General features: G+C 41.0%; 2 protein-coding genes across 3 annotated transcripts in view; one reads left to right on the forward strand and one right to left on the reverse strand.

The window, feature by feature from the left end:
* The window catches only part of LOC136440263 (leucine-rich repeat protein lrrA-like), a 7,604-nt gene extending 5,017 nt beyond the window's left edge, over positions 1 to 2,587 (reverse strand). For both annotated transcript variants that reach the window (XM_066436194.1, XM_066436193.1), the window contains exons 1-3: positions 2,502 to 2,587; positions 944 to 1,800; positions 462 to 652 (exon numbers count right to left, since the gene is read on the reverse strand). In XM_066436194.1, coding sequence (XP_066292291.1) covers positions 462 to 652; positions 944 to 1,779 — 1,027 coding nt within the window. In that variant the 5' untranslated portion in view covers positions 1,780 to 1,800; positions 2,502 to 2,587. The remainder of the gene's footprint in view (positions 1 to 461; positions 653 to 943; positions 1,801 to 2,501) is intronic.
* A 193-nt stretch (positions 2,588 to 2,780) lies between these two features.
* Positions 2,781 to 12,850, forward strand: LOC136440485 (serine hydrolase-like protein). Its single transcript, XM_066436534.1, has 14 exons — positions 2,781 to 2,892; positions 4,012 to 4,084; positions 4,547 to 4,640; positions 5,647 to 5,796; positions 6,531 to 6,736; positions 7,161 to 7,275; positions 8,148 to 8,167; positions 8,586 to 8,660; positions 9,125 to 9,231; positions 10,013 to 10,092; positions 10,404 to 10,438; positions 10,824 to 10,900; positions 11,312 to 11,396; positions 11,793 to 12,850. The coding sequence occupies exons 2-14, from the start codon at positions 4,034 to 4,036 to the stop codon at positions 11,919 to 11,921; spliced, it is 1,224 nt and encodes a 407-aa protein (XP_066292631.1). The 5' UTR covers positions 2,781 to 2,892; positions 4,012 to 4,033; the 3' UTR covers positions 11,922 to 12,850.
* The last annotated feature ends 272 nt before the right edge of the window (positions 12,851 to 13,122 follow it).

Genomic DNA, 13,122 nt, shown 5'->3' on the forward strand with positions numbered 1-13,122 from the left:
CCAGCTACACTGGAGCTCAGGTACTTGTACCTAAACAATGGGTGGGATGGGAAAAAATTTCAAGCCGGAGGCAGCCCTTTACACAGCCCCACTCACCATTCTGGAAGTGCCTGCGTTCCAGTTGGAGACACCTGAATAAACTGTATGTAGCATCTGTCTTCTCTGTCAGTGAAGCAAAGATTAACTCTATTCTTCAGTGAGCTCAACTGGTTCAAGATCACTAAAAATAACTTGTATTTTAAGCCCCGGTTACACATAGCTAAACATGGCTCCAACCATTAGCCGACCGAGGTTGCCAGTAGGTTGGCAGCAGTCTGACCACTACTGCATGGTCATGACTTACTCTCAACCACCAGCCAACCACCACCGACTGAGCTTCCGAACCACTTGCAACCATGCATATGGTTGGGGAAGGGTTGGAGGCCATTTTCGGCTACATGTATGACCAGGGCTTAACTCACCGTTCTGGAAGTGCCTTCGCTCTAGTTCTCCGATGGCGCTCCCCAGATGGAGGCTCTCCAGCGTCCCCAGCTGACCCATGGAGGCGGGCAGCGCCGTGATGAAGTTCCCGCTCAGGTCCAGCAGCCGTAACGACCGCCCGCTGCACACTGGGAACGACTCTGGGAGGGGCTGGTTCATCAACTTGTTGTCCCTGGGTAGCAACGTAAAAATATACTTTAGGCTTCAGCATTTAGCCGGTGCCAGAATACCTCGGTATACCCTGTTTCTTTTTTGTCTTTTCTTCTGACAATGTAAATGTTTTCGGCAAGAAACGATTACTTTTTTCCCGACTCATTTCTTGGAAAAGTGGCACTATCACACACTTGACCTACAAATGTGATAAAGGTAGCTATTTTCCCTCTTGAGCTGACGACGATCTGTTTTTCTTCAGGAATCAATCAATAAGTGGCTTAAGAATGAGATGTTCGGAGAAGTAACTGACCTCAGCGACATTTCTTGAATTGACGATAGGTGCCCAACCCAAGACGGTAACTCCTTCAGCACGTTGTTGTCTACATACAGCTTCTTTAAGCAGCGGGAAGACTTCAAGTCTTTGGTTAAAAAACTTAAGGAGTTCCCAGACAGTTCTACTTCTTGAAGTCGGGGAAGATCTTCGAAACTTTCAGGGAGGCAAGACAGTTTGTTACCGCTGAGGTTCAAGACTCTGAGACAAGAAAGTCCTCCAAACGACTCTGGCAAGACTTCCAGCTTGTTGTTGGAGGCGTCGAACGTCTCAAGTCTTCTTAAAGACCCAAACATCTTGGGCAACGTCTTGAGGTGATTCTCATCAACCATGAAGATTTCCAGGTGCTCTAGATGACCGAAGTCACATGGCAGCGTCCTCAACTCATTCCCAGTCAGATAAAGTTTTCTCAACTCCTTGAGATCTGAAAAGGAATCTGGAAGTTCTTGGAGACAGTTCTCGCCCACGTGGAGTTCTCTCAGCAAGGTCAAGTTCCCGAATGAGGCGGGGAGTGTTTCAAGGTCGTTCCCCATGACCGAGAGGACGGCCAGGTGAGTCAGAGTGTTGCATAACTGTCCAGGTAAGGAGGCGAGGCTGTTATGGTCCAACACCAGGTGCTCAACATGTGTCAGGTCTAAGACTGATTCGGGGAAGGAAGATAGGTCCAGTGACTTAAGACACAAGACATGGTTCTCCCCCTTCTCTGCCTTGTGGTTTGAAGACAGTTGCTGGTTCTTAAACCTAGAGAGGGTGTGTTGAAGACTCCTGTCATTCGCAAGGTCCGGATTCTCGTCTACGGCGTTATTCATTTCCATTTTCTCGATCAAAGAATTTTCCTGAAATTGTGCAAAAAAAGGTTATAATGAATATCATAAGTTTATGGAGGCAATTTTACACATATTTATGCGACTATTAGGAGCACCCTGTCAAATTATGGTGCAGGGAAAAGTCTTATTGAAAGGAACACCGTCACTTTTATTACATGTAGTTCTAGTGCAAACAAAGTTCTGATTATTGACAATAGTGCAAAACAAATAATTACTATAACATCCTGTCAATAGTGAAAACAAAATTCTTGTTGGCAGGAACATTCCGTCAACTTAACGTTAGCCTTGACCATAAATGATTGAATAATTTCAATTCAATGACTTAATTTTTAACCGACTTGTAAAAATGTTCACAATGATAATCAAGCCAATACGAACACAGAACAAATGCAAATATCTAAATATTACAGCTACTATTTAAATCGAAACAAGTGAAAATCATGGCAAATGTCGACCAAATATCTGAGTTCTGACATCTGGGAAAGATTATGGAACATAAAGTGAAAGTATTTAGCGGTCTGGCAAAGAGCATCCGATTCGGTCCGCTAGCTGGCATGATCACCGACAGATCACCCGAGTTTTGAGCCAAATATCACCTGATCATAAAATATACTTATATAAAATCGATCTTTAAGTGTTTGAGAAGTTGCTTGCGCTGTAAAAACACACAGAAGTCGCAGAAAAAGCGACATAAAGACATTTAAACCTACCGCTTCACTCCGACACTGTCATCACATCTGCACACGGCATGTTCCCGGCATGCACCGGAACTACCGCAACGCAACCAAACAAACCTAAAAACAATTAAAATATCAACTTAAAAGAGCGAAATGATTATAATTGCCATCGTTAAAATTTATAATCGAAAATTGTAAATTATAAAGATTTTATATCCCAATTTTCGATAGGGAAATATATTCAATTTCATTTGATTATTCGTGCTGCTGCCATCACAATGGAGGTCAGAAAGGTCAAAAGTGAATGACCTAGCGAACGTTGGATGAAAGTTTACCTGGTCGTAAGGAGTTCAGTCAGTAGTTCAAGGAGGCTCCACAAGACGTCTTAAGGCTTGACACCCGTCTCGACAGCACGGACGTTTCTGTAAGTGTTTGATCTTTCAAAGTAACGCCTGGATTTGAAGACTTCCGTTGCCATTTTGTCGTGAAATCGTGATTTTTGCTGTGTTCTCACGGTTTAAACTAGACACATGTAACGTTATATGACATGTATGATGTAACGTTACATTGTTACTGTTTGTTCGGCTATCAGAAGATGTGATCAACCTTTAAAGTGAGCTATTCAAGCATAGAGTCGTCATATCATCGCGCAAGTTCAGTCGTAAACGGTTAGACCTTCCATGAAATGTGTTTTTATTCACACGCTATCAAGTTTCAAGATTAACCTGAATAGATCTACCCCAAAATGTTACACAATACTTTTGCATATACTATATCATATAACACTAAATATCATGTCTGCGACAGGAAATCGTACAAAGAAGTTGCAAAATGTATAAATATAAATTGCAAAAAAAAGTATCGGAACTACTACTAGTAGTATAAAGCCAAGGGCTAATATGAAAGTTTGCACAAAATTTGCAAATATGAAAAATTGACAGGATGAATTGATCCTGTCGATAACAGAATTTTCTCCACTATTGACAGGATGGTAATGCAGTGTCGGGGGGAAAGATGATTGTTGACATTGTATCTTGATCTTTAATCATTACTATAAGTAGTACATTTGCATGACATACATATGTCATTTATCCCCCACCATAGAAGAAGGGAAATAATTTTGTTGTTTCTTATAATTTCTTCCCATTGTACTCTACTATCATGTAACATTACTATGTAACTGAAGCCTGATACCTGAACCACATGGTGGTGTTTGGCATTAGAAATTACCTTTTAGCCCATATCACAAAGCAGGACTATATAGCCAGTGTCCTCTTGATCACATCTCAATTTTTTTGGATCAGTCTAATCTGAGTGGTCTTCTTGGGCAGGTTTGACTGTATCATTAACTTGAAACTTAAAGTCCAGAATTTGGGATATTCTAGCAGGTTAACCTGCAATCAACATGTTTGGCACACTTGCTAAATTATGCTTGCAATCTTCTAAAAGTCCATCTTATTTGGAAAAAAAATTAAAAAGAGTAAAGTTAGATAAAGAATTCCTTGTGCTTACTAACAGGACTCAACATGTAATGATTTTGCAGGTTGACAGGGGGCGCACCTTCCATGTCCATAAGTCGCAGCGCTTATCTCCTCCCAAGGCTCCTGTTTATCCATGTAAGTTTCAGAAGCTTTTTCCAAGTCTGAATCTAGCATAAACTGCAGCAAAAATAAACTGCTAGAATATCCCAAATTCTGGACTTTAAGTTCAAGTTAATGATACAGTCAAACCTGCCCAAGAAGACCACTCAGGGGCACAGTAATTACAGTGGGGATCAACCTCCAAAACTGACCAGTCTAACTGGTTCAGACGTTTTAGCCTAGTGGTTAGCGCGTTGGATCGGCGCAGGTTCGAATTCAGGGAGCGGCGTACTCGCCCCTTTGGGTTTTTACAGTAATTCTAAGGAAAACAGCATGCAATATATAGGACAGTTCAAAATTTGATGATGTGCTAACTTTTTGTGTTGGAAAAAGTTTTAGATCTATAACTAAACTAATTAGCTAAATATCGTGTATTGAATTTGAATGATAGTTTGAATTCTTGTTGCTGTTTACAAATGTTAGCTCTTTCCTCTCCAGACCTCAGGACAGGTATTGAGTCGCACAAGGATTAGTAGAATAATGGCTATGAGTGCAAGTGAAGGAGATGTGTACGTTGGGACAACAGAGAGAGGTATGGCATTGATTATGCTAGTGGTATTATTAATTTGTTACTCATCATCAAGCACATATTGAGCACATCCCTCGTTCTTTTCGTTTCAAGGCATCCTCATTTGAGGTGAAGCATGATGCTAGTGGTAGTGCAATGCGGATTTGCTACGGCTCGCGTTTTTGGCCAAGCACACCGGGTCACCCCTACTCTTCTGGATAAGTGTGTTGGGTTCTTTTACGTGCAGAGGTTTAACGCTTGAGGCTGATGCCTGAAGCTCCCTCATACACTGGCTTTACGTCACCATCCGAAATGACGAATGCAATCCTTACATTTACATTATCTTCCATTGCAGGCTTTTTGGTTGGCGACGGCATTTATTTTGGGGGCAATTACTAGTATGTAATCACCAGCAAAAGACTTTGGCCCCTTTATGTTGGAAATCATGAATCAGCGTTCCCAAAAAAATAAATGCCAGCGCCAGGCAAAAATCCTGCAGATGAGGCTAATTATTAGCTTTGCTGTGGCCCCTGACAGAATTTCTGAGTTGTGCTGACGTCTAACTCTGTTGTCGAAGTTGCATTTGGAATTCAATACTTTGACACTTGTGCATGTATGTATAGTTGTTGTTCAAAGAATCGTTAAAACGATAGTATCAAAATGTCAGTATGGACTATGCAAGGCAAAAGATTACACTTCATTACAAAATTCATTTATCCCACATGAAACAATGGTTCCTGTGAATTGTAATGTGTACTACATAACTACTGTTACTGTAACAGTAATGTGTATATACTAGTACCTGCATCATAGCCTGACTCAGCACCATGTGTATTGTTAGTGTGCTTAGTGACCTTCAGTGTCATATCCCACCATGAGGGCGTCTCAAAATGAATGTTAAAGTACTCACACGTCATACGGAAGTTAGTGAAGCAACACATTAGATATTAGATCTGTTTGGCCTATTAAAGATAGATATTTTAGACATGTATAGACTGACGATGTCCTCTTTCCCATCCCCACCCCCCAGGGCTGACCCAGGAGCTGCAGTTTCCCGTCCCCTGGGGCAACATCGCAGGGAAAGCGTGGGGAGATCCACTTGGCCGGCCTGTCCTCGGTCTCCATGGTTACCTGGACAACGCCAACACGTTCGACACCCTGGCGCCACTGCTGCCGAAAGGTCCTCACCGACTTGTTTGTTTGTCTCACATAAGTCGTATAAGAAGTTAGACAATTTTTAAGAAATTCTCTGGCCCTATATACACAAAACCCACTCATCATCATCATATCGGGCAGCTTGCCCGGACTAGGGTTGCTCTTTCCCTCCAGGCAACACGGTCCGCCATAAGTTGGTCTAGATGTTCAGACCTCGTTCCTACATCCCCAGCAAGTTGGTCTATGTAGGTCCTTCGGGGTCGCCCGACAGAGGAATGCCCATGAGTTGGCGCCCAGAGTAGGAGTTCGCTTACTAGCTCTTCTTTAAAAACCCACTAGTCATTAAAGACGTGGGACTTTTCATCAGCCACTGCCTCCAAAGAAGAAGTCAACTCCCCCCCCCCCAGTAATGTTGTATGTAGAAATATTAGTTAGAAATTGCATAGAATCTGACACTTGTTGTCATTGTTACCCTTTCTATTGTTTGTACCCTTAAGCTACTGGTACTGAGCTGAACTCTTTCAAGATACTGTAAATGCATTTAATTTCGCGTGGTTTTTGTTTCGCGCTAAGGGGAAAATTGAGTGTCCGCGGTGGTTTTGAGTTCGCGACAGTGCTATAGTCACATACTATTACCAGTTTTGGACAAAAATGTTTGTGGTGGCTTTAAGTTCGCGGTGAAAAGTCACAGTGAACACCGCGAACATAAAACCACCGTGAACATTTCTGCATTTACAGTAACTTCCCATTCATTTTCAGACCTGTACTTTGTGAGTCTGGACCTGTCTGGCCATGGCCACTCCTCCCACTTCCCTCTCGGGATGACCTACAAGTACGAAAACTACCTCATGGACGTGCACAGGGTTGTACAAGGTCGGTTTAGCTTTATTGTTTGGTTACTTGTTTTTCTACACCAAAAGTTAACGTTGTTACTCGAGCAACTCCAGGATATGATTATGGAAACTGTCAGACGTTTAAAATAGCTAGTTTGTGGTTAAAAACTTGCTGATCGACAAATCTTGCTCAGTGTCACTGATGAAAAGTAATGGATGCAATTTGAAACGTCTGACCGTTTCCAAAATCATATCCAGTTGCTTCAGTAAGTGCTTTTGGTGCATCTTATTACCTGGATGTCTAACCTTCATTGATGTTCTTGTTTGTTTGTTTTGCGCAACCGCTTTTAGGCATAACAATTAGAATTACACAGCAGTTTTGTATGGTACATGTAGGTACCAGTATGACCTAACATTTCCTCATGGACATGAACCAAGTTTACGCCAGACTAGGTCTATTTATCTTTTTTGTTTGTTTACTTGTTTGTTGATTTTGCACAACCAGTACACCGCGTTCAGGCATTACAGTAACACCCCAGTTGTATAGTAGGTACAGGTATCTAATGTAATTGATAGAAAAGACATTAAATCATATTTTGTCTTCATGTTGATATTGTGTTCATTTTCAGCTTTAGCATGGAAGAAGTTCTCTTTTATTGCGCACAGTCTTGGTGAGTTATGAACACTTACTTGTTCCACCATTAACAGATTATCAGCACACCACTAGACTCTCCTCTAGCACATATCATTGCATGGTTTAGTAAAGGTTTGTCAATAAATAGTGTTAGCCTTGCGGCAATCCATCTATCGAGATCACCTGTTTATAGCAACAACTTTTTGCTTGAGTTCCTTGAGTTATTATTTTATGGTAAGATCAAGATAAGATGACTCTATTTGCAAATGGCAGACGTGCATTATCTTCACTCATCACTGATATGTAAGCATGTGAGGTCGGGTTTGGAAATATAAGGTTGATATCTCATATATAGGCTCCAATGGTTATGAGAAAGAGAGCTTGCATGCAAGGGGCCCACCGGGTAGTTGTTTGACGGGCTGTTCTTTTGAACTTTCGGGTGTGACCCCTATGTGACCCTGCAGCTACCGGGCTATTTTTAGGCACGGTTGGGACCCGGGATGTTCTTAAGTCAGAGTCAAAATCGACCCCAAACCCTGTAACAATGCCATAAACTAATGATATTACATGTATCATGAAAACACTGAAAAAGACCCCCGGTATCTGGCCGTCCACCAGCACAAATTTGTTGCTTCAGGGCCCAGCCGGGGCTACAGACCCTACGAGCACTGGTGCAAATGTGACTGTAGCAATAGACTGATTGGCTGTTTATGGTAGTCACACTCATGATATGATTTACACTTTCCTGTCTTGTTTGGTGTGACGTTCCTCCTTTCCTACTGATGTTTTTCCGTTTGATTTACAGTCAAAGTTTACACATGAAAGAACCCATTTTGGGGAAAATGTTGAGTTTGACATCTAACTGCTGACCTCATTGTCTGTCCTTTTCCCCATTTTTCCTTACTCAAGGAGGCAGTATTGCAATTATGGTGAGTATGACAACATCTTTCTATATATTTGATGTAAAGCAAAATGAAATTTAAAGAATTTAAGTTTTTTAAAGAATTGATCTTCATGCATAGATGCCACAGTCTCTGTAGACGCAGTTCACCCCCGGCCCCTCTAAGGGAAATTAAAAATTAATTTAAAAGTATTATAGGACTGATTGGCATGTATGTTTGAGCTTCCTGCATTCAGTAAACCGTATGCACCTCCATTTGGGACAGGAAACACAAGAAACAATTAGAACTGCCATCACAAAAATAAAAACATTATTCTGTCAGCAAAAAAAGGCCATTGTTGTAGAGCTTGCTCATGAAGTGCTTGCGAGAAGGACAGATGTATAGAAATATTATGTATAAAGTTTGTTTCCCTTTTACCCATGTTTTTTTGTCCCCCTGTCTTAAGTACTCTGCAGTCTTCCCAGCAAGTGTGGAGAGACTGACTCTCTTGGACATTTCAGGTCCCTTCTATCACCCACTGGTAAGAATGAACATTTTTGTTCTTTTTTTTGTGCATAACATTATGTAAAAAAGCTTTGATTTTCTTCTCATTGTCAGAATTTTGACATTCGGAGTCTCCAGTTAAGGGTATCTTGCATATGGAATAGTAGGTTTATGTGACGTTAATCTAAACTGTGGTTGTTCAAAGTGCAGTAGATTAATAATCTAATGAGTGGAGTTTATTTGCAAGTTCGTGGGCGTTATAAACTTCCTGGCACATTTGACCAATTGCTGACGTCATGTATCCATAAAGACACTTGTCGATAAAGTCACGTGTCTGTAACTCTCACGAGTTTACGTTCGTAAAAGTGATTGGTCATTATTGATCCTGAAGAAGGCGACAGTAGTCGTGGAAAATTTGATCCATGAATACCTTAGTGTTGGAAGAAAGTTAAGCATTGTATTATGAGTCGGACAGTCTGTCATGTTGTGTTCTATTTTCAGGAGGGAACAGTGGAAAGACTTGCAGATTCTGTACATAGGAAACTTCATGTGGAGAAGACATCACAACTCCCTCCTCATGTGTACAGCAGAGAAGTGGCTCTCAACAAGTAAGTTTTGTTGCTTCTTAATGATCACATCATTACCTTTTCTGTGCAGGTTATGTTTTCAGCAGGCTAGGTAAACGTTTTATTTGTTTGTGAGTTTGTTTCTGGACAGCATACCTCGAGAAGCTGTGGATGTATCATTATGATATTGTTGTTTGGGTAGATATAGGCAAAACCAAGTTCAACACTTGACCACCTGGTGGCTTCCTGTGGTACTACTTCAGAACGTCTACTTTTTATTTCTTGTGCTCTGGACATGCTTTGGGCATTGCACTTAATTAAATTGGTGGTACAAATGTAGATATCTTCTGGGCTAGGATAGAAGTCATGTAGGTTTGGTCCCCTTAGCAGCTTTTGTGGGACTGCAGGGGCCTTTTTTTTCATCATTGTGCATGTATTTGGGACTTTCTCTTCTTACAGCCAGGAGCTGACGATAAGCCTTCACAAAGACAAAGACTACTCGACCACGTTTGACAGTTATCGGGACTTAAGTCAAAACTATCATGCGAAGAACCGTCCAGGCAGAAAGAAATTCAGGGTTAGGCAGCGAAAAAGATGTGAGGATGATTTCAGAGAATGGACCAACATGACACTAAAACTAGTAAAAGCAAGAAGAATTGATAAAACTGGTTGTCAGATCTCCGGATCCCGTTGTGCCCCGAGAGAGATTACCTTCACAGCCGTAAGGGGGACTACTAAATTTAGTAACTTAGTCACCAGTCCATCGTTTAGAGATAATTAATTTTGATTGATTCAAAGTTGATTCTAAATTTTCTATTTCCAGGTTACTACAAGGGAATGAGTGGGTCACCAGAAAGTCTGGGGCAGTGTTGTTAGAACGTGGGACCAGAGAAGTGGAAGGAGGTGATTTCATCACACAGTGACATCACGCAGAAAATTTGACATGCAAACCCCAATTCATGCGTGTAGTGGTGTGTGTGTGTGTGTGTGTGTGTGTGTGAATGTGTGAGTGTCACAGTGTGTGTGTGTGTTTGTGTTAGTGTATGTATGTGTGTGTGTGTACAAAAATGTGTGTGTGTGTGTGTGTGTGCAAATGAATACATGTGTGTGTGTGTGTATATGTACATTGTACTATATATGAGTGTAAAAAAAAACAGTAAAATGTGTGGCTTTGTAATGCATGGTATTGCATTTTGTGTTTGCTTTATTTACAGGTTTGGTGTATACAAGAGACCTGAACCTGAAAAATGTAAGTTCAGGAGTTGAAAAACAAAATTACTTCTAAGAGCTCTTAAATAAGTTGATGACAATCATGTCAGTGAGTAATCTGATTGATATCTAGAAATTCTTCAAACTTAAGTGAAGATGTGATGGTGTCAAATGCTAAACATCCAGGGGAATGGTATCATGATGGAGCTACGTTTATTGTTTGATTGACTCCTTTAGCTCACAGTCGCATGTAAATTGTTCCTCAGGAAGTCCATAATATATAACTTCAAACTTGTCAATAAAGACCCTTTTGATGCAATAGATTGACTTTTGATGAGACCCTAGATGATCTAGTAATTAGTGGGATTCATGATGACTGACGTGTGCTGTTTTTACTTATTGTGTTGTTGTTTTTTTGTTCATAGCTTGGCTTTTTTAGTTTAACACCCGAACAAGCGGAAGAGCTGGTGAAGGGTGTGAAGTGTCCTGTCCTGATGTTGAGGTATGATTATTTGTTTGTTTATCTATTTGTTTAACTGGTACAAACCTGTAAACCCCCTTTTGGCATAACATGCCTGTTTTGTACAGTAAGTACAAGCTATGTAAGACCAGACTGTTATAAGGTTTTATCCACTCACATTGGGATGGACCGCTGCTCTTTTCCATAAGCATGGTGGATTCATGAACGTGCTAAAGATGATGGTGTTCTAATCAACTCATAAAATCGCCTTGTTATTTTATTTGGCAATCATAATTATATATAGAGTGACCAGGCCGTAAGACACCATATACACCTCAGGGCAGCTAGGTCATTAACCCTAACTTAATTAAAAGCGACCTTGAATTTCTGCCCTGGAATTTCTAAAATATACAGTACAATTTGTCTTCAAGCCTTGATGTCTCGTTGCTACAGTGCTACAGAACGTTTGGCACCTCCAGAATATGACAGGGAACGGTCACAGATGTTTCTTCCTCTCTTCAAGGCCAACAGTAGTCAGGTAAGTGCTTAATGAATGAAGACCTTTATTGCACATTTTCCTGACTGGGCCAAGTACTTTTCACAACAATATGATTATATGTTCAAAGCTATCTTAACATAGAAGGTACTAGTGCATTAGCCAACATTTGATTAATTAAACTTCAACTTTTAGTTATTCAAAAGTAGAGATCATATGTTGCATAAAGTCTATGGCGCCCTCCGTCTCTGTTGAGGGATGGTTGTAAAGCCCCGATGTAAGATGGACTCCTTAAAAGTCTGAATGTCCAGGAGACTCTATGTGTAATTGTGTTGAGACACTTCAGAGGTAGTTGAGCTCGGACGTTTGTGTTCATTGAAACGGGTCTCGAGTGAGCGTTCAGTCTCTCCAATGTAAGTTTCTTTTCATTTTGTGCAGTTTACAGAGCTACAAATCGAAGGCAACCACCATGTTCACCTGAACAATCCAGAACGAGTGGCGCCTCACATCAGCGCCTTCTTCACTCCGGATACTCCTACACAACCTCAGACTGAGAGTAAACTCTGATCATTGCTCTGTTGAAGCCCTTATCTCACTGGACCCGCAGCACAAAAAGGACATCATGCCTTCAAGTACCCGAGACTTATCAACCTAGGATTGATGTGACACTGTTTAAAAATTCGTATTTTCCTAAAAATATTGTAGAGGAGAACTCGTTACCGTGAAGTACATGTACTGTACAGGCACTGTACAGGCACACCCATTTGATAGCTTTAAACAACGCATGCATTTAGATATGCGAAGGTTAGGTGTAACAGGTCGTCCGGTGTAATATAACCATGTGCCTGTGAAGCTGGTGTGTTACGCCTAAGGACGGTTATACCGGCTATACAGATACAGATACAGACGCTGGTGTGTTACGCCGAAGGACGGACGTTATACCGACTATACAGATACAGATACGTTGGTGACCTTGCTGCGTCCTAAATTAGATGTGTTCCCCTTGACTTTTTAATTGGAATATAATTCGTATAAGTATCACTATATGAACCAGGCTCAATATACAGTTGTATGGCAATGCTAAGGGGACGATTTGTCAGTAAGATTGCAGGCTGCCAGAATCTGTGAAATTTTGCAAATACACAAGATGACTATGATTAAATGCTTTTCTTTTACTTAAGGTATTGTTGAAGGGTGGCTGAGGAATTTACATGATAGTAATGCTTGAATAATGACGCGTGTCAACGCGAATGTTTTGAAATATCGATTTTTGGCGAGTTTTTTTGTTGTTATCAAACGGTATATATACTCCCACGCGTTCTTCTATTATTTATTTAAAACATGTGAAAACGCAATGATTGTGAACAAATTTGTCTTTATCACAGCGGAAGTCTGGTCGGGCAGCCTTGGTTGTAATTCATGCTTCAAACACATGGTATAAATTACAGCTGCAGTGGAATTGCAATTTCGAAATAAATAGTGATATATGAAAGTTGCATACACATTTATTCTATCTTTTTAGTTTTTAACGCCAAAAGTTCAAAAAAAGTTAAAGTCCTTCCCGCACTGAAAGGTGCATAAGGCGGCGCCCATCTCCGGTTCCAAAGCCCTTGGGCCACACAACTTTGTGCAAGTCACTACAGCAGGGGGCTAGTCCACTGATAGTGGTGTGTAGTAACTGCCATACTCTTTCCCAAATGCTGAGTGCTAAGCAGAGAAAGCAGTATGTACCATTTTTAGAGTCTTTAGTATGACCCGGCTGGGGTTC

Source organism: Branchiostoma lanceolatum, chromosome 8 (genome assembly GCF_035083965.1).
Source record: "Branchiostoma lanceolatum isolate klBraLanc5 chromosome 8, klBraLanc5.hap2, whole genome shotgun sequence".
NCBI lineage: Eukaryota > Metazoa > Chordata > Leptocardii > Amphioxiformes > Branchiostomatidae > Branchiostoma > Branchiostoma lanceolatum.